At 42.2% G+C, this 24,962-nt stretch overlaps 3 protein-coding genes and 1 pseudogene across 3 annotated transcripts; 1 reads left to right on the top strand and 3 right to left on the bottom strand.

Moving 5' to 3' along the window:
- Positions 1 to 826: 826 nt before the first annotated feature.
- Positions 827 to 2,411, bottom strand: LOC136472436 (E3 ubiquitin-protein ligase CHIP-like; annotated as a pseudogene).
- A 1,240-nt stretch (positions 2,412 to 3,651) lies between these two features.
- LOC136476608 (E3 ubiquitin-protein ligase CHIP-like) lies at positions 3,652 to 8,102 on the bottom strand. The gene is made up of 8 exons (XM_066474508.1): positions 7,824 to 8,102; positions 6,730 to 6,797; positions 6,567 to 6,630; positions 5,583 to 5,654; positions 4,488 to 4,621; positions 4,284 to 4,413; positions 4,098 to 4,208; positions 3,652 to 4,012 (listed from the first exon to the last, which is right to left on the bottom strand). Exons 1-8 carry the CDS (start codon positions 7,944 to 7,946, stop codon positions 3,887 to 3,889), a joined length of 828 nt encoding a protein of 275 aa, XP_066330605.1. The 5' UTR covers positions 7,947 to 8,102; the 3' UTR covers positions 3,652 to 3,886.
- Positions 8,103 to 9,458: 1,356 nt separating this feature from the next.
- On the top strand, positions 9,459 to 17,224 carry LOC136476605 (uncharacterized). Its single transcript, XM_066474506.1, has 16 exons — positions 9,459 to 9,733; positions 10,144 to 10,277; positions 10,420 to 10,477; positions 10,570 to 11,058; positions 11,755 to 11,889; positions 11,981 to 12,106; positions 12,274 to 12,318; positions 12,594 to 12,683; positions 12,761 to 12,900; positions 12,975 to 13,098; positions 13,304 to 13,378; positions 13,904 to 14,305; positions 14,376 to 14,468; positions 15,622 to 15,772; positions 16,275 to 16,514; positions 16,831 to 17,224. Exons 1-15 carry the CDS (start codon positions 9,494 to 9,496, stop codon positions 16,499 to 16,501), a joined length of 2,529 nt encoding a protein of 842 aa, XP_066330603.1. The 5' UTR covers positions 9,459 to 9,493; the 3' UTR covers positions 16,502 to 16,514; positions 16,831 to 17,224.
- A 321-nt stretch (positions 17,225 to 17,545) lies between these two features.
- On the bottom strand, positions 17,546 to 20,632 carry LOC136476607 (fructokinase-2). Its single transcript, XM_066474507.1, has 4 exons — positions 20,297 to 20,632; positions 18,324 to 18,869; positions 18,079 to 18,195; positions 17,546 to 17,961 (listed from the first exon to the last, which is right to left on the bottom strand). The coding sequence occupies exons 1-4, from the start codon at positions 20,501 to 20,503 to the stop codon at positions 17,830 to 17,832; spliced, it is 1,002 nt and encodes a 333-aa protein (XP_066330604.1). The 5' UTR covers positions 20,504 to 20,632; the 3' UTR covers positions 17,546 to 17,829.
- Between the last annotated feature and the right edge of the window lie 4,330 nt (positions 20,633 to 24,962).

The raw sequence follows: 24,962 nt of genomic DNA, 5'->3' as shown, positions 1-24,962 counted from the left end.
TCCATAGGAGGTGAGGGTGAGGTGACGATCAGGGAAGGAGCAACTGAGCTGAGCTGTAGCTTCAGAAGTGAACAAAGTAGAGATGTGGCCTCAACTTGTCAGATTTCTTATCTGGAGTTGGAGGATTTCAGCGGCTGCTGACTGGCTGAGAGCTTGCATCGGTCCATGGTCATGTCACCCTACCAGCCTGCACTGCAGTACTATTCACTTGCAACATGCAGTGGTAGTCAACGCATACACCTTGCCGTTTTGGCACTCCCTCGCTGAACACGGCCATCCACGAATGAGACGCGAGGCTTTGCATGATGCCATGCCACGATGGCGATGGCTTTACGTATACAGGCAGTCAGCTGCTGCGTTGACAGGAAGACACACCCCTACGAGCCAGCTGCTGTTGTTTTCCCGGCTCAATTTAGCACTTCTCTTCACAACAACAACAACAAAAAAAACCCAGCAGATTCAGAACTGAGGATGCAACCAGGAATCAGGATCATGCATTTGTTATCAAACTCGTGTAACATAATCTCGCCAAGTTCCCAGTTGCTGGCTTCTTTGATATTGACACTTCTGTGCAAAGCCACAGCAACTGCAGCATGTCCCTGTTGCAGCCACCTGTGGTGGCAGCTATGATATTGACGAAAGGAAAATAAGCTCGTGTAGTCGTTTTTGCTTGCGAATGGGATTGCTTGGCAACCTCAACTAGAGGAGGCACCTTTTAGTAAATGACTCATAAACTTCACCAATCACGGTTCATATAATAAAAAGCATGGCATGATTGTGATGGAATCAGCTCGAATCACCATTTCCCCTCCCTCTTGGTTTACTAGTGGGCAAGCCGTTCTACATCTGATAAATCCTATAGAATTCTGTTGATTGCCTAAAAAAAACAGCAGTCAGGAATTCAGACACTCAACTTCACTTCCTTTGGTGTACTGTTTACAATTAATATCATAATAGCAAAGCATCTCATATGTACAGGCAGACCAACAACTGGCGAAGGTGAATCTGTACACAGCCATCCCAGATTAAAATCCACCCACAACAGTAAACAAAAATTCCCACCGTCAAATCTGACAGTAGCCAAAACCTGCATCGCTAATCTTACCTCCAACCCCGTATGTAAAGCAATCACCTAATCTTGTAAGCCCAGCCATGCTCGCTCAAAAATGCATGTACAGCTTCCTTGATGGCAAGATTCGGAACCAGCTGGTGAGGTTCAAGTGGCTCACGGGTCACGGGGTCAAACTTCCCCACCTATATAAATTATTACAAAGTTCATAAATTTGATATGTAAAACACAAGGGCTTTGCAAGAAACTGTCAGTGCTTGTGTCGGTTACCGTTTGAAGGTGGTCAAGAAGTACAGCCCTCTCATAAGTAACCCCACTTGGGGTGATCACCGGGTCTCTGAATATATCAAGTGTAATTTTGCAACAGATGGTCAGGAACCTGCAAATAAGATAGGCTGAGTGGCTAGACCAGACAAAACGGCCAGAGTAAATATTGTGTGAGGCAGTGTAGTACTTCTGCTGGAGTATCAGCTTTTGCAGCCTTCTTGAAAACTTCGTCGAGCTCATTTAGCTGTTCTACTGGTACACCTGCAGCTGGGTTATCAAGGCTGTTGTAACACCTTATGGCTTCTTTACATGCTACTCTGGAAAACACGGAACAAATACATTAGGGTACTACAGTATAACCCTGTCCGGCAAAGATAAATTCGTCACGCACTTTAGCTTTTGCAGTTGAGAAGTTCGCTCTCTTGATAAGCTCTCCCATTCGATGTATTTTGCTTTGGAAAGTTCTTGCCATATCTCTTCAACCATGTAGCTTGCAGGATGTGCACCCCTTCCAAGCTCCAAGGACTAGTTTTGAAAAGTTTGGTTCATCATTAAAAATGGAATGAAGAGAAATTGAATTCTAAATTTCTAACTCAAACAACATAATTTGTCCAAAGAGAGAACTGCACTAAAGGTGGTGGCACTAGAAATTATAGTTTCCCTGCTTTTTGCATGTGCTGTCTAATTGTCAGTTCAACTATTCGTAATTCAGACTCAGGTCAGAACTCAGAACTGTTGTCCTTACCAGTTGGAAAAATACAAGAACAGTGTATCTGGATGATAATATTTTGTCAAAAGTGGTGTTCTATGCTCTTTTACCAATCCTGTGCCGAGACAGCTAACATTGTATGTGACAAGATGTAGCAGGAGCAAAGACCAGCTTGAGGCCTTTATTTATACATAAAAGTTCGATGCTAGGACCAAAGAAATAAGATCGTCAGCCCACCTTCTCCAGTGATTTTATTCCTTCTGACAATCTTTGGCTGTTGACAAGAGCTAGCCCGAGCATGTAATGCGCCTGCCAACAAAATAAGCAAGTTATCATCTTAAGACGAGATTAGGAGTATTAACATTGTTGGATAGGATAAATGTGATGTTTTCCTCATCCAGGAAAGAAAAAAGAACTATGCTGAAATGCACTGCCACCTCAATTTCAACAGTGAATCAAGTCCAATTCAAAATGATTAAAGCCAGAGAGTCCAGATGGATTGAAGTTTGCAAACAAGTAAAAAAACAGATTCTATGGTGTTTGGTTTTATTTGGGTCATATGTTCCTTCCCTTGACACCATAATATCACATCCCAAGATGTACTTATAAACATACATTACACGCTCCCTCGAAGAAGTCAAAGAATCTTGGAATAAACCCTGTACATGTATGAAGCATATATCTTACTAAATTCGTCACCAGGTCATCACTAGACGTTGTGAAATTAAGGTCAGTTTCATATTGTGCTAAGTCGTACAATCAAGTTAGCATACAGAATCATAACAGGTCCAAAAAATAGTTTCGTTTTGGCTCTAAAATAGATATTCTTAGTTATCACTTGCATTGTGGTGTGCCCACGAGTGAATGTGAATAGATCATAAAAAATGCAATACAAACGGAAAATTCATGGATCAAATGTCTACAAGTTTTTACTTCACCTACTTCTTGAAAAGAAGTTGGTTCCCACAAATACCAAATGAAGCATAACTCAGCTGCTGTTGTTTTCCCGGCTCAATTTAGCACTTCTCTTCACAACAACAACAACAAAAAGCCCAGCAGATTCAGAACTGAGGATGAAACCAGGAATCAGGATCGTGCATTTGTTATCAAACTCGTGTAACATAATCTCGCCAAGTTCCCAGTTGCTGGCTTCTTTGATATTGACACTTCTGTGCAAAGCCACAGCAACTGCAGCATGTCCCTGTTGCAGCCACCTGTGGTGGCAGCTATGATATTGACGAAAGGAAAATAAGCTCGTGTAGTCGTTTTTGCTTGCGAATGGGATTGCTTGGCAACCTCAACTAGAGGAGGCACCTTTTAGTAAATGACTCATAAACTTCACCAATCACGGTTCATATAATAAAAAGCATGGCATGATTGTGATGGAATCAGCTGGAATCACCATTTCCCCTCCCTCTTGGTTCTTACTAGTGGGCAAGCCGTTCCACATCTGATAAATCCTATAGAATTATGTGGGCATTTATATATTTACCATTATTACGGATGACATCTTACACTGTGTGACTGACATGGTATTTTTTATACCACTCACACCATAATGATGGTAAATATGTAAATAATCCGTTGATTCCCTAAAAAAACAGCAGTCAGGAATTCAGACACTCAACTTCACTTCCTTTGGTGTACTGTTTACAATTAATATCATAATAGCAAGCATCTCATATGTACAGGCAGACCAACAACTGGAGAAGGTGAATCTGTACACAGCCATCCCAGATTAAAATCCACCCCCAACAGTAAACAAAAATTCCCACCGTCAAATCCGACAGTAGCCAAAACCTGTATCGCTAATCTTACCTCCAACCCGGTATGTAAAGCAATCACCTAATCTTGTAAGCCCAGCCATGCTCGCTCAAAAATGCATGTACAGCTTCCTTGATGGCAAGATTCGGAACCAGCTGGTGAGGTTCAAGTGGCTCACGGGTCACGGGGTCAAACTTCCCCACCTATATAAATTATTACAAAGTTCATAAATTTGATATGTAAAACACAAGGGCTTTGCAAGAAACTGTCAGTGCTTGTGTCGGTTACCGTTTGAAGGTGGCCAAGAAGTACAGCCCTCTCATAAGTAACCCCACTTGGGGTGATCACCGGGTCTCTGAATATATCAAGTGTAATTTTGCAACAGAGATGGTCAGGAACCTGCAAATAAGATAGGCTGAGTGGCTAGACCAGACAAAACGGCCAGAGTAAATATTGTGTGAGGCAGTGTAGTACTTCTGCTGGAGTATCAGCTTTTGCAGCCTTCTTGAAAACTTCATCGAGCTCATTTAGCTGTTCTACTGGTACACCTGCAGCTGGGTTATCAAGGCTGTTGTAACACCTTATGGCTTCTTTACATGCTACTCTGGAAAACACGGAACAAATACATTAGGGTACTACAGTATAACCCTGTCCGGAAAAGATAAATTCGCCACGCACTTTAGCTTTTGCAGTTGAGAAGTTCGCTCTCTTGATAAGCTCTCCCATTCGATGTATTTTGCTTTGGAAAGTTCTTGCCATATCTCTTCAACCATGTAGCTTGCAGGATGTGCACCCCTTCCAAGCTCCAAGGACTAGTTTTGAAAAGTTTGGTTCATCATTAAAAATGGAATGAAGAGAAATTGAATTCTAAATTTCTAACTCAACAACATAATTTGTCCAGAGAGAGGGCGTACCCAGTGCAGAGAGCTCCCGCTCTGTGCGGGTTCTGGGGAAGGGTGTCAATGGCAAGCCTTACCCTCGCCTGTGCAATGCGAGGAGACCGCGACTCGAACCCGGTACCTTCCGGTCACAGGCGGTAAGACTCTACCGCTTGTCCAAAGAGAGAATTGCACTAAAGGTGGTGGCACTAGAAATTATAGTTTCCCTGCTTTTTGCATGTGCTGTCTAATTGTCAGTTCAGAAGGGCAGGCCTGGTGCAGCGGTGAGAGCTGTCTCACTGAGTCACCAGGTCATGGGTTCGAAGCAGCCTCTCCGCAGATTTTGCGGGGGGAAGGCTTGCCTCGGTTTTTCCCTTCCCCAGACCCCACTGATGTGGGAGCCTCCGGCACTGGGTCTGCCCTTTTTTTTGTCTAATTGTCAGTTCAACTATTCGTAATTCAGACTCAGGTCAGAACTCAGAACTGTTGTCCTTACCAGTTGGAAAAATACAAGAACAGTGTATCTGGATGATAATATTTTGTCAAAAGTGGTGTTCTATGCTCTTTTACCAATCCTGTGCCGAGACAGCTAACATTGTATGTGACAAGATGTAGCAGGAGCAAAGACCAGCTTGAGGCCTTTATTTATACATAAAAGTTCAATGCTAGGACCAAAGAAATAAGATCGCCAGCCCACCATGAGAACATTATTTTTATTTATACACAGGCATGCACAGCTGAAGCAAGTAACTGTGGGAGCTCAGCTTGATAAAAGTTTTGAAGAGGGCAACTGTTGATGGTTGGTAAAGGTGTTCAAAACTGATTATAAGTTAAAACAGCAAACTAGAAAAGTAATACAAGCACACAGACACATGCTTGTGAGGGAGAAGGATACCTTCTCCAGTGATTTTATTCCTTCTGACAATCTTTGGCTGTTGACAAGAGCTAGCCCGAGCATGTAATGCGCCTGCCAACAAAATAAGCAAGTTATCATCTTAAGACGAGATTAGGAGTATTGACATTGTTGGATAGGATAAATGTGATGTTTTCCTCATCCAGGAAAGAAAAAAGAACTATGCTGAAATGCAGTGCCACCTCAATTTCAACAGTGAATCAAGTCCAATTCAAAATGATTAAAGCCAGAGAGTCCAGATGGATTGAAGTTTGCAAACAAGTAAAAAACAGATTCTATGGTGTTTGGTTTTATTTGGGTTATATGTTCCTTCCTTTGACACCATAATATCACATCCCAAGATGTACTTATAAACATACATTACACGCTCCCTTGAAGAAGTCAAAGAATCTTGGAATAAACCCTGTACATGTATGAAGCATATATCTTACTAAATACGTCACCAGGCCATCACTAGACGTTGTGAAATTAAGGTCAGTTTCATATTGTGCTAAGTCGTACAATCAAGTTAGCATACAGAATCATAACAGTTCCAAAAAATAGTTTCGTTTTGGCTCTAAAATAGATATTCTTAGTTATCACTTGCATTGTGGTGTGCCCACAAGTGAATGTGAATAGATCATAAAAAATGCAATACAAATGGAAAATTCATGGATCAAATGTCTACAAGTTTTTACTTCACCTACTTCTTGAAAAGAAGTTGGTTCCCACAAATACCAAATGAAGCATAACTCAGCTAGCATGTGGATATGCGCAAGAGGTGTGATACTGGTATACTAACTATATTACATGTTTGATCAATGAAAAATTTTGATCAAAATGAAATTCCTTTCCTTATGAGAAAACAAGGTATATAGAATGCACAGAGTGCTTTCTCGATAATTTGGTATATGCTCATAGTCAGATGGGAACAAAAATGCATACATGAATTAATTTAATGAAAGACAAGTCAAGGCACCCACTCACCTTAACAGACTGGCTGTCAAGCTGGATAGCCGTTCTGCAATCTTCCTCAACTTTAGCCCACTCACTGGCCATTTAGAGAGGAACATAATACAATGCAAACACTCAGATTGTGCACCAAATTATCAATAATACGAAACAATATAAAGGGCTAGCAATTTTATACTTCCGCTTCCTATAGCAAAGTGCTCGGTTGGTCCAGTATACTGCAACATTTGGGCAGAGAGTTATGGCCTGTCAACCAAAATAGGCATTGAAGTTAGCAAGGGATGTGCAAGATATACAGGGTTTCAACTACAGATGACATCTGTTTTACTAACATTTAGTGTTCATTGATTCAACTATGTATGTGCATTTACTACAACTGACATCAGTTTCTTGGAAATGCCAGACAAAAGCGGCTACCCAGGTAACTAGAGCAAGAGGTAGGCTATAACCTTAGCTGAGTGGCTAAAACCAACTCATCTGATGTCACGTTCCTTAATCTAGAATCAATTTTGCAATAAGTCCATGGTTTGCAAGGATAGGAATGTTATAAGCCTATGATGTTTGTACACCCTGGCAAAAGATTGGAAAAATCTCTATCAACGCTCCATTCAATTTTGTACCTCTCCCAGCAACCCCCTCTTAATCCATTTCCCTGCCTAACATTAAATGTCTAGCAAACTACAAAGGACAGCACATTAGCATTGCCTAGTCCCACAATAGCCTAAAAGGTAAAATTCTCTGCAACCTGCATTGTTGCACAGCAACTCTCAACTAGATAGCAAGTATCTCTGTATTAACTTTTAAGCAAACAAACTACTCCATATAGCAGGAAGCAATATTTAAAATCAGTAATCGAACAACCTAACCACTGCCCACAAATAAGCCTACATCAACAGCCAACAGGTAACCGTCTTCAATCCAAGTATTTTTCTTTAACACAAGAGGCAAAACATATCACGTGAACCATTCTGAACAGCTGTGCCAACACCACCAACCAATTCACCAGGCCATGGTTACTACGCAGTAGCATTCAGGAAGCAATCTCGGATAATTCAGCATAGATTCAGAGAATCTATCAGCGGGACGCACCAGACGCGCTGCCGCGCTCAGCAAAATGCTGCGCACCACACTTGTAACCCACTCCACAGCGCACCGATTGAACACGGGAACAGAAAGGACGCCTATATAACTGGTATTTGGAACGGCAAGCGCGCAACACGCGAATCAGGCGGAGAATCCGGCCGCCGGGAGTGGGGAGTCAGTCAGGCTTACCCCGGTGTAGGCGTCGATGGCGGCGCTGAGGCGTTCCTTCCTGAAGAAGGCGTTGCCCTCCTGCTTGAGCAGGTCCGCCTGCCGCTGCGACTCGGCCCCGCCGTCCGGCGCCGCCGGCGCCATATCCGGCGGCCCGGCTCGCCTCGCCTCGTGCTCCGGGGAGGATGGGAAGGGGTGCGTGCGCGGGGAGGAGGCGGCGGGATTTGCTCGTGTGAAACCGTGGCGTGAGCCTGGAGTCTTCCCTTCCGGTGGGCGCGGTGGAATGCAAGAGAAGGGAAGAACAATTGGGAGGGTTCCCCCGGGACGCGGGGATTTGGGGATTTTACATTGAGGTCCCTGGATTTGACTATCAGGAGCTTGGTTGCAAATACGGATAGATATATGAGTATATCAGGAACGGTTGAAGGTCTCCATCGCAAAGCAGATAAATGTAAAGTACAAACATCAACTTCTCGTTTATAAAAAACTTCTCAAATTCCAAACGTCTAGTCTACCTAGAATCTAGAACATATGAATTTCCACACGGAACTCACGTAGAGAGTGAATGAGTAGAGGATGCCACAAACAAAGCCATGATGTGACAAAAAAGTCAATAATGTTATTGTTGTTTATTAGATGATTGAAATCTTACCGCTCTTCGGCCCTGTTCGCTTATCTTATAATCTGTACTTTTCAGCTTATTTTTTCAGTCGGAACCGTGTTTTTTTCTCACAACAAATTAGCAGGAACGGTGTTTCGGCTCGTTTTTTCAGCGAAGCGAACGGGGCCTTTGATATGTTCAACGGTTGCAACCAAGTATGTATTAGAAATACAAAAAAAAAAAGGCTTTTTGAAATAGTCATCCATTGCACAGTATTTTACCAAGTTGCCCCAACCAGGGTTTCTTTTGATTACACTAGCTCTTATTCATGTTTATTTTCGCGGACAACTATCATCTCACAACACAGACATTAAAACAAATATTTCAATGATACTGTGTATGATATACATGAGCAATTCTAAGAGTGAAGCCTGAACTTGTATCATAGGTCCCCCAACTTTAAAAATCGACCAAAATCACCTAATAACCATTCTAAAACGATTTTATTTTGGATAACGTGGCATGTGAACCCCACACATTATCAATTTTTACCTATTTTATTTTTATTAAATATCTGAGCCCCTTAACGATGATCTAAGAAAAACAATAAGAAAGCTTTATATTTCAATACGTTTTTTTCACATGCTTTTGGCTAACATGGTTTGTGGACCCTATAAATTATGTTGTTTTAGCTATGTCATCGATTATTGAATATTTGAGCTCTTAAATAATCTAAAATGAAAACAAGAAACAATAAGAAAACTTTATATATCATTGAGTACTGTGAGATCATTCATAAAAAAAATTGAAGCAAGAAGTCACTGACCTATTTTTGTCAAATGGACAAGCAGCCTGTTCGGCTGGGCTTATACGATTGTGAATTAGAAGCTGAAACAATATTTCTCTCGCACCAAACCAGCCAGCGATAAATAATCTACTATCGTTTACGATGAAACGAAAGGTTCTTTCTGAAAAGAAATCAATTTGTGAACTGCCCTTGTCCGGAAATTATAGAATTGGGGAAAACGAATCGACCTCCACCTGAGATTGTACAGTCGAGCACATTGGCACACGGGCACGGACGAGAGACATGGCGACGGAAGAGGAGCTGCCGGAGGCGGCCGAGGCGGCCCCCGCGCCCGAGCCAGCAGGTGGAGGAGGCGGGGACGACGCGGAGATGCCCGATGCCGCCGCGCCCTCGGGCTCCGACTCGGACTCGTCGGACTCCGACTCCGACGACGAGGGAGCCGCCGCCGTCGACGAGCTCCGCATCCAGACCCTAGAGCAATCCCTCAGGGAGCAGCCACTCGACTACGAGACCCACGTGCAGGTATCCTTCGCCCTCCCTCCCGCGCTCTCCTCTCCGGCTGCCATGGCGCGCTAGGGTTTTGAGTGGGTTTAGCCACTAGTGTTGGTTTGGGCATTTGCTGGCAGCTTCACTAGGGTTGGAATTATTGCGTGCTCTTACGCATTGGGTCCTAGTATTTCTTAGTCTAGTTGGGGCCATTTGGATGCTGATTTTGGTCCGTGGCGTGAGCTCCATTTGAGAATTAGTGTGGAATCTTATCACTGGATTATCTGCCTAGTCATGGGTAACTGGAATGCTTCCCGATGTTAGTAGCTGTTAGTTGCTGCCTTGCATGGAGATGGAGTGGTCACTGTTGATTGCGATTTGAGAAGCTTCCCGTACCGTTAGCTTGCTGCTTGCTGTTGGTGAGTGTTTTGCATTTGTTGTTGCAGTATATCCAGTGCTTGAGGAAGTCAGGCAACATTGAGAAGCTGCGCATGGCAAGGGAGGAGATGAACAAGTACTTTCCTCTAACCCCTAAGATGTGGCAGGAGTGGGCTAAGGATGAGATCTCATTGAGCTCGAGGTTTGTGATTGTTTTCTACATTTACGCCTTCATGAAGTACCCAAATCGTGTGCAGTCTGTGCATAAAATACTGCTCTTCAATCTTGTGGGAAAATAAGTTTCATTCTGTTTTTCTTTTTCTGTCTTGTTTGTGTTGTCGCAGTGAGGAATCTTTTGGTGATATTGAAAAGCTCTACGAGCGTGGGGTGCAAGAATACCTGGTATGTTGGATCGTTATTGTGATATTGTAGTTAAACCATTGAGCATGTGGGCTGTGGAGTGCTAACTTATTGTGGTGGTTCTGACATTGCAGTCCATCAAGTTATGGCGGGATTACCTTGACTATGTTGAAGAGCATGATCAGTCGGTATCTCAATGTACACCATCTGGCCTCTCCAAAATGAGAAATTTGTTTGAAAGTGCTATTACCGCAGGGGGGCTGCATGTTACCGAGGGTAGCAAACTATGGACAGCTTATAGAGAATATGAGATGGCCATTTTGATCACCATCGCTGATGCCAATGCCGAGGAGAGGGAAAAGCAAGTTCAGCGTATACGCACACTATTCCACCGCCAGTTATCTGTTCCTTTGACTGATATGGAATCTACACTTTCTGAGTATAAGAGCTGGGAGGCTGAACAAGGGAATGCAAACGATCCTGGTGCAGATTTTGATGGTGTCCCCTCAAATGTCGCATCTGCTTACAAAAAGGCCAATGATATGTACAATGAAAGGAAGCAATACGAGGATCAACTAAGCAATGCAGGCACATCTGAAGCTGACAAACTGCAGGAATTTGTGGTATGCTGAACATAATTAATGATCTGTCATTGCTTAACTTAAACCTTGTTTACAGTTCATCCTGCTACTATTTACTTCATAGTTGAGATGCTAACCTATTAGTGTGTCATTTCGTTGCATATTTTTTAAATCAGGTCTGTCTGAGACTCTGAGCAGTTCTCTTGTCTCAAATCTGTGGTGAAAGTTACATCTGTGCCGAAAAACTTGTTTTCTTTGAATTTCCTTTTTTTTTTGGCTTGTTTCACTTTGTAGATTTACAATTTCATTTGATGATCTTGCTGGAAAAACATTTTATTCTTCAGTTCTTCCATTTGAGATTTATAGTTTCTTTATTCCAGTTGTTTATGCTTTGATCCGTGGCCCTGCTTGATAAATATTTTTGTGGAAAATTTTATTTGGAACCAGAAGGAATCAGTTTGCCCCTTGTATTGTGAATAACACTATGTGAGTTGTTAGGTACTTAGGTTCCTTGTGTTCTTTCCCGATTTTCTTCTGCTTAATATAATGATACGCAGCTCTTGTCTGGGTTAAAAAAAAGAGTTGTTAGGTTCCTTGCCACCTTACAATCTTCCCAAGCTTAAGTTTCATATGGTGGTTACTTTTTTTTTCAATTGCTATTTCACCAAATTCATTGCCATTTACTTCCCGATTATTGTTATTAGTAAACTCAATGTTTTTTTTGTGTGGGTGGAACAGAAATACATCAAATTTGAGGAGTCTTCTGGTGACCCTGCTCGTGTTCTAGTCCTGTATGAGCGAGCTGTTTCAGAGCTTCCTGTTTCAAGTGATATATGGATGGGATATACAAGTTACCTGGATAGAACCCTGAAGGTCCTTTTAAAAATTTCTTTGGCAATAGATGTAGATTCAGTCATCATGATATTTTTCTCTTTATAGTATCAAGAGATGCTCTTTTGTGCAGGTGCCTTCTGTACTCAGAAGTGTTTATTACAGAGCCACAAGAAATTGTACATGGGTTGGTGAGCTATGGGTCCATTATTTGTTGTCTTTGGAGCGTATTCATGCTTCTGAAGAAGAGCTGCAGCATGTAAGTTCTATATAACTACATTGTGTATCGTGAATGTCTAATGTGTTCACTGCATTTCTTTTGTTATATGTACTCTTTTTGTAGTTTTAGAAGATTGTTATTTGTCTTCATCTGTTTCTTTTATTTATAATTGGGAGCTAAGTGTACATGCTTGTATGTGCTTTTAGGTATTTGAACGGGCAATACAATGTTCCTTTTCAACCATACAAGAGGTGAGCAAGAATGTGCATGGTTTATTTTTGTTCTAGTCTTCTAGAGTGTTGTGGGTGTTTGTATGTGTGAGTGTTGGGGATTTCTTCCTTGTGTTTCAGACCTTTCTTCTTATAATGAAATGATATGCTGCTCTCCTGCATGTTCTAGAAAAGCTTTCTACGTAAAAGCAGACAACTCATCAAGAATCTGTTCTCTCCAACGTCTGTTGCTTGTTAACTGTTCTGGTGGGAAGTGGTTCTCATTTATCTTTATTGGGATGTCTGAACAATTGCAGTATCTCAATATTTATCTTACTCGAGTTCATGGTTTAAGACGGAGGATTTCTGATGGGTTGGATTTTCAACTGATTAGGCAGACATTAACGGTACATTATTTCTATCACCTCATCATTTACATATTTTCTTAATTCTTACTATAATTAATAATGTGATTTAATATCAGGATGCTGCAGAATTCCTCTCATCTCAACTGGATACCAAGGAGTTACTGCGCTTATATGCTTATTGGGCAAAACTAGAGCGTAGTCTTGGCAAAGATCTTTCTGCAGCTCGTGGAGTTTGGGAAAACGCAATCATGAAAAGGTTTATTTTTTACTCTGCAAATTATTCTTTTGTTCTTTTACCTGACATCCTTAAATCAGCTATTATTCTTCCAGTGGGTCTGTTTTTGAAGTTTGGGAGCAGTACATTTCAATGGAGATAGAAATGGGCCATGTACATGAGGCGAGATCCATTTATAAGCGTTGTTATAGCAAAAGATTTGCTGGTTCTGGATCAGAGGTAATCTATTCTCAAACAAATATGAGAATATGTATGGTTACTTTGACGCTACCTGAGCTCCTGTGTTATGTAGCTACTGATGTACTCCTGCTGCTTCCTATTCACCAGACTCTTAAATAGTAGCTTAAGTATTGATGTTTCAACATGATAATTCTCATTAATACTGATGATTTATTTTCGAATGCTGTGATCTGAAACTTGCTAGGAGGTATGTCACTCATGGATAAGATTTGAAGAGGAGAATGGCACCTTGGATGATTATGACCTTGCTGTAAAGAAGGTATTCTTCTGTTTCGCTTGTTCACTTGGCTTTTCTGGTTGCAAACTGGATTTTTTTCATGCAAACATAAAGTTAAACTGGCTTGGTGTGCCCTGCATGGTCCTTCAGCATGTGAGTGATTGTTTCTTCAGTTTGTCATCTACACATGAATCACTTATTTTGGTGCATTTGATAAAAAGGAGCAATACATAAGATCTGGCATACCAATTATTGATTAATAACCATGGGAACATAATTTTCTGACGATTCCTGGTTCCTTCTGCATAAAGTTTGATTAGTCATTGAAAGCTTTGACATCATTCAGATTTTCATGTGATTAAATCCTATGTGCAATCATCAGCTGTTGGCCCCTTGGGTTTGTTATTGAATCTTTGCAGGGATTAAAGTTCTAGCCATGATAAGTTGATATCTATTCAACTGTTTAATGTGTTTCTAACTGAACTGTGTACATTTGATGATAGCATGGGTTATCAACTTATCATGTCAACTATAGTCCGCCGCCTTATTATCCTTCTATTTGACCAGGTTACGCCTCGGCTAAAGGAGCTTATGACGTTTAAGTCTCAAGAGGAGGCTAAAGTTGAGGCTTACCCTAACCCCAATGATAATTCTAATGCAAATGATTCCTCTCAAAAAAGAAAATCAAGTAAGATGGCCAATAAACAGCAGCCCCTTGCTAAGAAAAGAAAAGAGAATCCACCAAAAAGCACCATGCCATCAAATGACCAAGGATCAAATCTACAAAGTGGGCACAGTGGTGCTGTTACTGCTGTAGAAGTTGGAGAGGCCAGCAGGGAGAAGGTCGTGGCATCTATGGAGATGAAAGTGGATGGTGACAGCCAAATAGGGAAATCAAGTTCAAATGAACCAAAGCCATCCTTCTATAATGACAAGTGTACAGTTTTTGTGTCAAATATTGACTTGAAGGTATGTTATTTTCTGTTTCTTAGATGCACTTAGCTCCTAAAATTTATTAAACTTACCCCTCTCTCTACAGGCAAATGAGGATGATCTCAGACGATTCTTCTCTGACATTGGTGGTGCCATGGCAATAAGATTGCTGAGGGACAGATTCACCAAAAAATCAAGGGTATATGTTACACTTAATTCTACTTTTTTTCTTTTTGCCTCTAGTATCCCATAGTGTAATATGCATTGCTTGTTTGTTGAAACCGGTACAGTGCATCTCTGCAGGCTGCAGTATAAAATAAGGCCCTAGTCGATTATTCTTGCTCCAGGATTAGTTCACTGGATGCTCTGGTAGTTTGTATTTCTTATGCTGACACTACAATATTAGGTTGAAGAGCGCATGGCGTATCAAAGTACAGATTTGAATGTATCTTACCCCTCCTAGTCTGCCTGAAAAACGCAGCTTTCATCCTTCTCCAGCTTTTGTGATTCTCCGCAGCTCCAACTTCCAGCCTGCCCAGGGACCTACATTACCAGCTGAGCTGAGGACCGACCCAAGCAGCACCCCTAGTCTGCCGATGATGGGTAAAGACATGGGGCTGTTGCTTGCTGAGAAACCCACTAGATGCTCTTTTAATTCCTAGGTCAAAATTGCAAAGTCAGGTTGCCAATAAGTGTTCTTGAAAATTGACTCTAGTGGACTTTTATGTTTCACCATTTTGTTACTGTATTTCCCAAATGTGCAAGACTATTTTATTCAAATAGCGAAAGGGCCTCTAGCTAAGTTGGTTAGGTGGCTCTAGTAGCACTCCTTAGGTCCTCGGTTTGACACCCCATGGGATCAATTTTCAGGTTGGGGTTAAAAAATTCCCTTTGTCTGTCCCACGCGAAAGCATAGGTCTAAGGTTCGGCCCCGGTCGTGGTTGTTCTCACATGGGCTATGGTACTGCTGTGTATGGGTGGGGCAGGGTTTGGGTGTTTTCTAGACCTGTGTGAGAATGTCTTAGCAAAATGCTCGGTGTGTGTATGGGTGGGGCAGAGTTTGGGGGTTTTCTCAACATGCGTGAGAATGTCTTCTTAGCAAAATGGTCAGGGGCTGTCTTACCCCGCTGGTTGAGTTTTTTCTTTTCTTCAAATGGTCCTTGTGAAGTTGTGATCAGCGCATTTTAAAGTGCCCCGTCGTTGGTGCTACCACTATCACCATCTTGCTTTCTGTTTATGTTCATGGGTATTGCTTTTAAGTGCAGAAAATCTGAGTTGTTGTGTTTTAAGGGTGTTAGTAAAGAATTTGAATTACACTTTTGTTGATTTGTCTTCCCTTATCATTTTTACAGGGGTTGGCCTATGTGGACTTTTCAGACAACAAGCAGCTTGAGGCAGCTATTAAGAAAAACAAGCAGAAGTTGCTTGGAAAGAAAGTGAGTATCGCGCGATCAGATCCAAGCAAGGGTAAGAAAAGCCGCGAAGCAGGTCAAGCTAGCCAGGGTACGTTGTTTGCCAGTGGAAGACATTCAGTCTGGCATTTTTTATATTTTCAAAATTGCATGAATGGATCAACCTAAAGCAAACAATTACTTTGTAGAACAAAAAGGATTAAGAACTTTAGAACTGCTATATTGTCCCTGGAGCGTGAAGATTGGTGCCAGCTCATTAACAGATGGAACACCTGACCTTTTACTCTTTTGCACTAAAAGTAGTAGGTAAAATATGGATGGAAACCACCAGGTAGGCTCCATAAGCTATATGCGGAAGTTTTGAAAATAAATCTCAAAAATACTAGTTAGCCACAGAAATTTGAAGATTGAATAAACTGCGCATATGGTTTTCTTTAGAAGAATGGTGTATCTTCTGTACATGTGCATCAGACTAGAAATAGAGACCTGCACCACTTCTGCATGTACTATATTGTCACTGATGGTCTGGGCTACATGTACATAGCTTCAGATTCTCTACTTATCCGAATCTTGTAACATATTCCTTTCTCCAGATAATTTACCTCAGAGTAGTGGTGATGATGCAAAAGCAACAGGATCCAGTGGACCAGACAATGAAGTACCCAAGGGTGATGCAAAAACCACGGGGAAGAATACCCTTTTTGCACCACGAGCTGTGGTTAAACCTCTTGGATGGACCAACAAGGATGAGAAGAAACCAGATGGCGCAGGGGAGTTGAAATCAAATGAGGAGTTCCGAAATCTGTTGCTTAAGAAGTGATATCAATAGGCAGGTTAGTTTGGTATCTTACAATGCAACTATGGCCTCGTGCTTGTCAAATAATTATCACTCACCATTTCACGTTACACTCTGGTGATTAAATTGCTCGTTTGACTTTTCCCCGAGTTATTTTTCACATTCACACATCACGAATATGTTTGGGTACTTTGCCTACTTTAGGCCATAAATGGATATATAACAGGAGGTCCTGCCATTCTGTTTTCTTTTTCTCAGCTGTAAACTTCAAGAATCTGACACATGCACAACCATACTTTGCCTATTGTATATCGCATATATTTCTTGGACTCAGCTACTCGCATTGTGTGCAGCCGTGCAGGTGCGTGGATCTCCATGCCTCATCCAGCTTGATCTGCCCAGACTTCTGGTGGCTTCATGCCTATGTTAGAATGATGGACCTGTAGTAGCAATTTGAACTAGGGATCTACATTGTTCGGTCTTAACCCGATGGAAGAAATGAATATTTCTTTTCGCCCGGAGTCTAAATCCACCTTTGCGGTGTGGTGAATGTGACGTTGCGTCCGCTTCAGAAAAACCTGCCCATGTAAAAAGACAACATCGACCTTACAATATGTACTGAGTTTTTCAATCCTATCCTCCGCAGTGCTGGTGAAACATCACAGCATCTCAAAGATGTGTAATCTACTCTACGTGGATTGATTGGAGATGCTGAAATTTTGATTGTACGTTGGACCTTGCAACTGCATTTGGTACCTGATATCTGATAGGCTAACATCTTTTCAGAGCGGCAGCCCAACAATACCTTGGCTACACGTTTTAAATAGTGATGGTTTAACTCTAAAACCATATGGTCGCTGAAGAGGGGATTTTGAACTTTTTGAGCGATCAGGGACTTAAAAACAGAAACTTGGTAGTGGGCTATAGAGATTTTTACGGGTTTTCAGGGGAAAAAAACTAAATCTCTAGAGAGATTTCAGCGGGTTTTCAGAAAAAACTGAAACCATGTCTACTGAGATTTTTGTGGTTTTTCATTAAAACCAAACCATCTTTGCAGCCAAGTCGAAGTGGCGAACAATATCTGCACATTGGAATCATACGGTCGATCAACAGAAGCCATTACACAATTGTACGTTTTTTTCATCTTAAGACGTTCCTTGAAAACTCTGAAAGTTGCATCGAAGGCATCAGATTACAGCAGCATTCCTCACACGACACAATGGAAATTTGAAGCTAAAAAAATATCCACCACGCATGCCAACATTTTTATTAATGCCCCGGGCGGAAAAAAATTGAGGACGTGGACGTCGAGGGGCGACGTGATGGAGCAGAGTGGCGGCGTGCGTGAGCGTCTAGTTGGCCTTGGCGATGAGCTCCTGGGCGGTGGCAACCGTGGGCAGCGCCGGGATGGCGCCCTTCTTGGTGGTGCAAATGGCGCCGCAGGCGTTGGAGAACTTGAGCGCCTCGCGGAGCTTCTCCTCGTTCTGAATAAAAACAGTACGTGATTGATCAGCAGCACGTTCTTGACGACATTTGTGATTGGTGAAAGCAGCAGATATATAATTAAGATGGAGATGGAGATCGATGTGTGTGTGTCTTACGTGGAAGATGGAGTCGTCCTTGGCGACGTTGACTAGCAGGGATCCAACAAAGGCGTCACCGGCGCCGGTGGTGTCGATGGTGTCCACCTTGAAGCCGGGCACGCTGCCCTTGAAGTCCTGAAAGCATTGGTACATTGGTGGACAATGTCAGTCAGCATTCCTTGGTTGTTCATTCATCCTCCAAAGAACAATCATCATCAGAAAGAAAAACAATATATATAAAAAAAGAATCCAACAAAACAAACCTTTGTGAAGTATCTGCACCCCTTATCTCCATCGGTAACAATGAGGAGCTTAAGCCCCTCAAACCAAAGCGACAGCACGTTCTTCTCATCATTCGCATCCCCCTTGGTAAGGAACGCGACCTCATCATCACTGACCTTAATAAAATCCGCCTCCTTCCAGATACTGAGTATCCCCTCCCTGGCGGCGTCGGGGGACGGCCAGAGCGGGAGGCGGACGTTGGGGTCGTAGGAGCAGAGGATGCCGGCGGCCTTGGCGGCGCGCATGGCGGCCAGGTGCGCCGACCGGACGGGGTCCGCGATGAGCGAGATGGAGCCGTAGTGGAAGATCTTGGCGCGCCGGATCAGGTCCAGGTTCAGCTCCGCCTCCGTCAGCAGCATGTCCGCGCTCGGGTTCCGGTAGAACATGAACTCACGCTCCCCGTTGTGTTTCAGGGTCACGAAGGCGAGGGCCGTGCGGGCGTGCTGGTCGAAGAGGCAGCCCTCGGCGTTCACGTTGTTTTGCTTCAGGATGTTCACCAGCATGTGCCCGAACTCGTCGTCGCCGAACTGCAGGTCAGCAGTAAGCCATTAGTTTTGCAGCATGATTAATAGCAGCAAACAAACAATGCGGTTGAATCGAATCGAAGAAGCAAAAAAAAAAAAAAAAACTACTGTGCAGATTATGAATTGAGTGTGTTTTCAATTTATATAATCAGGGATGAAGTAACAAGTGTTGGCTTCGTCCAAGTTAGTATATCAGGGCAGGTGGGACAATTACATCACGTACATTGCTTAGTGATTCAGTTTAATAACCAAGCAAACAGAAGGTAAAAACAACGTTTTTTTTAATCTATAATGTAATGTAATCTAACTGATTAATTAACTCTCTCGTTGGGCTGTTGGTTGGAGGATCCGATTCGGAAGACGACCCCAACTGCCAAGCGGGTGTCAGATCCGAGTCAGCCGGGCACTGAACGGAACGGCGCGCAGTGACACATCGTAATCCCAGAGGTCAGAGGTCAATAATAACGTTAATAATGGACCGTGCGTGTGCAGTACTAGCAAAGACACGACACCAGTGGCAGGCAGGCAGAGCGCAGCAGAGAGTGTGTGTACGTATGCGTAAGCGTACGCACCCACGCGTGACCCCAAAGGCCAACGACAACAACGACGAGCTGGCCTACTAGGTCAGGTCCGTCCGTGGAAAACCACCCCCACGGCTACCACGTGCTGGGTCCCATCCCATGTGTATAAAGAAACAACAACAAAATCATAGATTGCCTTTTTCAGATTAATTTTTCCTTTATAAAGAAACAAAACACCTTCTACAACTATTAGCATGGTGATTGAGAATAAATATAAATAAATAAATGGTTTTTTTTTCGGATCATCAAACAAAACGTAAGATCGAGTAAAGTTAGCCGGCTTCGGCTGCCGCCGTCGGCGATTAGAAAATGGTGCGAGGCCGCAAGGGGGGTGAGGTCACGCGGCGACAAGAACAAACGAGTCCTTTGTCTGGCTCCGGTGCCCGCCCGCCCACCCACTCCCTCCTCCCAACAAACAAACGCAGGTCCAAACATCTCCACTATAGTGGCATCCGTCGAATGACAAGGCACAGCTAGCTGCAACGATGTTGCCGCCCAAGAAATATAGTACGCATCGGCATCGGTCAACTTTAGAAACTGAAAAATACCAACAAAAATCATGGCATGCGCGAACTAAATACTGCAACGCAGCAGGTCAACGCCCGGACTTTGCCGGCGATCAGGAGGATCCGCGGCCGGCCAGGGCGCGGGCCGCGGGACGATCATCAGATCTGGGTCGAGATCACACACTACACCACCAGATCCGCCCGCCGGCCGCCGCGGCATCTAAGCTGGCGGCTGGCTGGACCGGATCTAGAAGACGCGAGGATCGAAGTACGTACTACGACTAGGAAGAAGCAATGGACGGACGGGGCGGGGCTGGATGGGGGTGCCGCCGTAGGAACGTACCTTGCCGAGGAAGGCGGAGGAGCCGCCGAGCATGGCGATGGCGCAGGCGACGTTGGCGGGGGCGCCGCCGGGTGCCTTGACGAAGCCGCCCGACTCGGCCAGCGACAGCCCGGCCACGTCGGGGACGAAGTCGATCAGCATCTCTCCGAACGACACCACCAGGTTGTTGGCCGCCGGCGCAGCTCCGCCATCTCCTAGGGGCGCCATTGCTTGGCTTGGCTTGGCTTGCTGCGGGGTGGACGCGACTACGCGAAAGATATGATTCTTCTGCTGCTGCACTGCTGCACGCGAGGAGAAGGCGATTGTGATGTGTTGCGGTGGAGGACGGAGAGAGGGAGGTGCTCGGGTTTTATAACGGAGTTCGTCGACGGGGATCAGATTAGGATTACCGTCTTTATCCGATAGTAATAACACCTCCTCCGCCTGTAAAAAAATACTAATAATTATCCTACTCGGAGTAGAAAATAGATAAATTCAGATATCGATTTCTTTTTCTGCACGCTGGGCCCCGTCTGTTGGTGTCAGTACTGCGTGCGGTGGCGCGGGGCCCACCGGTCGGTAGGCGCGGATTTCGGGCGCCCCACAATCTTATCCTATTCCTGATTTCCTAATTTCCTATCTTCTCCTCAAAACGCGCGCGGTAAATTTTATCTGGATTTTTATCCGATCCAATCCATCATCGCCTATATTTATCCCCTCCTTTTAAGGAAAAAAAAAGTCTACTTCAACCCCCGCCTTTCATACTTGGTCTACTTCACCCCTCGAACTATGAAACCGTCTGTTTTACCCCCTGAACTTTACAAAACCGTCTATTTTACCTCTGGGCGGTTTTTGGCGGCGGTTTTGCTACAGTAACAGCGGGTTTGCTACAGTGTCGCTGGGTTTTCTACAGTGTCGGCGGTTTTTAATTTCTTTTTTTTATTTATTTTTGGTGAATTTTTGAAAAATCATAGTAAATCATAGAAAAATCATAAAATGAAAAATCTAATTTTATTGGACTCCACATGAGTAGATCTACACAATGAATATATAATACAGTATGCTTTAGTACAAATTTTTTTTGTAGCTTTAGATTAATTGGAAAATCCAATTTTGTCTGTAATTAATTGGAATAATTCATAGCTGCAGCTTCTATGGTCCAATTGTGGTGAAATTTTTATGCTACGCTAATTATTATATGCTTGAACTATAGTAAAAATTTCGTACTCATTGGACTATGTATAACTTAGTTATAGATAAATTCTAATTAATTACAGATAAAATTGAATTTTTCAATTAATCTAAAGCTACAAAAAAAAATTGTACTAAAGCATACTGTATTATATATTCATTGTGTAGATCTACTCATGTGGAGTCCAATAAAATTAGATTTTTCATTTTATGATTTTTCTATGATTTACTATGAGTTTTCAAAAATTCACCAAAAATAAATAAAAAAAAGAAAATTCAAAACTGCCGGCACTGCAGCAAACCCACCGGCACTGTAGCAAACCCGTTGTTACTGTAGCAAAACCGCCGCTGAAAAGCCGCCCAGGGGGTAAAATAGACGGTTTTGGAAAGTTCAGGGGGTAAAACAGATGGTTTCATAGTTTGGGGGTGAAGTAGATCAAGTATGAAAGGTTGGGGGTGAAGTAGACTTTTTCCCTCCTTTTAACCTCTTCTTCACGCACACGTTTTTCTTTTTCTTTTTTTCCCTTCCCTATAATCTCTTATATATATATATATATATATATATATATATATTGGAATATCACCACAAAATGATCATGATCGTGATCCAAATCTTATTCGTCGTCCTTCGCGTTGCTTGTTGACAACAAATATTTTTTTTCCAAAAAAAATAAATTATTGGCATGCCTCATGCGGGCTAGGATATTATAAGGCTGAGTATACATGTTTTGGCAAGGCAGAGCATGGATAAATTCAATTCGATGCTTAGCAATAAATTTTCAGCCTTTGAGGCAACTAATGTTTATCGTAACTTTCAGATAACAAGCTCTAAACCTAGCTTTTATTTTAGATTCATTACGATAATGAATATGTTTCTAGACATTATCACTCAGATCTAGCACGAGTGCCTCCACCTTCTTCATTGGAAAGAACATTTATCCCTTTCCCGCTGCGCATTTCTCCGCCCTGAAAATCAAATCAAGCGGAGTCTGGATTCCTACGACTGAATTTACCATAAAATTGGACAGAAAAACAACTATAAAGATCACAAGAAACCCAGGTCAAAGTGGCCTCCACCATCTCCTTGGATACAGCAGTGCGTCGCCGCCTCTGTCGCGGCCCCCTATCGTAAACTACATAGATTTCTTAGTAATACTTTAATAATATATATATATAGTTCACGTGTTATTAAACTACATAGATTTTTGAAAATTAATTACTAAATCTAGTAATATTTGATTTAGGATAAATCGAAAAAGACATGGAGATCTGAGCTGACCTGGCGCTGCAGGGCGTCTTTGTTTGGGTTTGCAGCAAGCAAAGTGCACGTTCATCGATATGATCTGCCTGGGACTGCGAGTAAAGCCAGCAGCCAGAGGTGGTTTGGACAAAACCATCATTGACCAATGCAATACCGTCGGCGGCTCCCGCGGTTAGTTGGTTCGGTTGATATTATAAGTCGACTTATAAGTTATGATATAATATTTTTCTCTTTTAACAAATCAACAGTATAAATCAGTATAAGCGATTTTACGAGCAGCCGAACAGAACCATGCTCTCGATCACTTGTACTATACTTCTTTTATTTAATTTAATTAATTTCAATTCGACCCAAACAAATCAGATCTGGCAAAACGAATGAGGCGGCCGGGTCATGAGCCGCATGCATGCCGAGAGCTGCGCTGCTCACCACCAAGAAAAAACGTGGAGGAGATAAACATTTTTGTTTACTAGCAAACTTTTATATCTAAACTTAATCTGTCTCGGAACTGCACTCCATATCATTGTTGTACGTTGGTTGTTCTAACTTGTATAAACACAAGTTGCACATGTGGAACACGGAAGGCACAAGGACAAGTAAACAAATACAGTTGGAAGAATCCCTTCGGTCTTTAATACTCACTCCATTCCAATTGTAACTTTCTAAATACGTAGCTTTTGCTACACACATAGATAATTATGTCTAAATACTTGGTAAAAGCTATATAGAACGACTTACAATTTAGAACGGATGAAGTATTAGATATAGATAACACAAGCTGACAATTTTGTTTCTTTGGCCATCCAGTAAGCTAACAAAGTTGTTTTGGAACATTGTTGTATAAACTTGGGGAATCATAATTAAGTCAGATCATCAAGCATGCTTTACTTCTTCTTTTTAACTAATATAAAAACATGATTTACTACCTACACAAGTTCACACACATACATGTAAAACATACATAGGTAATAGGTTCATATAACAGAAGACTTATAGTGTGGGACTTGCAAAAAAGTATAATATCGTCAGCAATTTCTGACGACCAAAAACAATATAGGCCTCGTTCGCTTGTCTTAAAGTTCGGCTGGTTTTTTCGGCCGGAACAGTGTTTTTCTCTCACAACAATTCAGCCGGAACAGTGTTTTTCAGCCAGTTTCAATCAAAGTTCAGACCAGCGAACGGGGCCATAGAAACCATTACCAGTTTATCATCATATTTGTGGTTTATGTTCCCATTTCCAGAAGAACACATTAAAATTTAAAACCTAGGAAATTAAACAAGCACCAATAAAGAAATAAACGATAATATGTTCCATGTCTGCTTTCATCATCCCTAATACCACGACTTCTTGATTCTCTGGAACCGGGTTCCGTTCCAAGTGGCTGTCATCAGCAAAACGCACCAGGACGTACAGTTTTGAGATGGTGCCTGTCAATTCGTAATTCCATCCATTTCCATTCCATCATGAGGCGAGGCACAAACTTCTTGATACGATATATCACAATCCGTCCACGAATGAAAGCCAAAAAGTTGGGATCTGTCGTGTGGATGTTTAGTTTTGAGAGTTTTTGTATTCTAGAAAAAAAAGTCGTCCTCTATATATATCTCCCTTAATTATGTTGTAGACTGATTTACCTACTTAATATTAGAAAATCAGTTGTTTTGCCTTCACAAACTATTGAAACCGGTCGCTTTCTCCTTGGGTGATTTTTAAGGCGGTTTAAACCGGTCGTGACACCAACATCAAATGTCCAATGTGGCGCTATAATGTAGAGCATGATCTTAAACAAAATTTAAAACACTTCTAGGATTTTAAGATGATTTCAGGCAATAATCTTGTACCACTAACTAGTACAAATAAATTTTTACTTTTGTGATTTGTTATTTGTCTTTATGTAATAACATATGATTTTTTTGTCCTTGTCTATCTATAGAAATAATTGTTAATTGTTAATTGTCTTTGTGCCAACACAAAACAAATTTCGTCGGATTTGTAGTTTTGCCTAACGGATTTTTTATTCTCGGTATCAAAAAATTGTAGATTACGCCTACTAAAATTACAATGAACGAAATCTGTAATTTTAGTATAAAATATATGCAATAATCGTCGTCTGAAAGGAAACTAAGATTCAAGCACATGAATTTTAGCGAGTCCCAATTTAAAACTGATTTCATATCTTTGTAAACTAAATTAATTTACCTAGCGTACGTACAAAATGGTGCTCATGAACGTAC

Source organism: Miscanthus floridulus, chromosome 8, assembly GCF_019320115.1.
Source record: "Miscanthus floridulus cultivar M001 chromosome 8, ASM1932011v1, whole genome shotgun sequence".
Lineage (NCBI taxonomy): Eukaryota > Viridiplantae > Streptophyta > Magnoliopsida > Poales > Poaceae > Miscanthus > Miscanthus floridulus.
The sequence above is the reverse complement of the archived record's forward strand: the minus strand, read 5'-3'. Positions and strand labels throughout refer to the sequence as shown.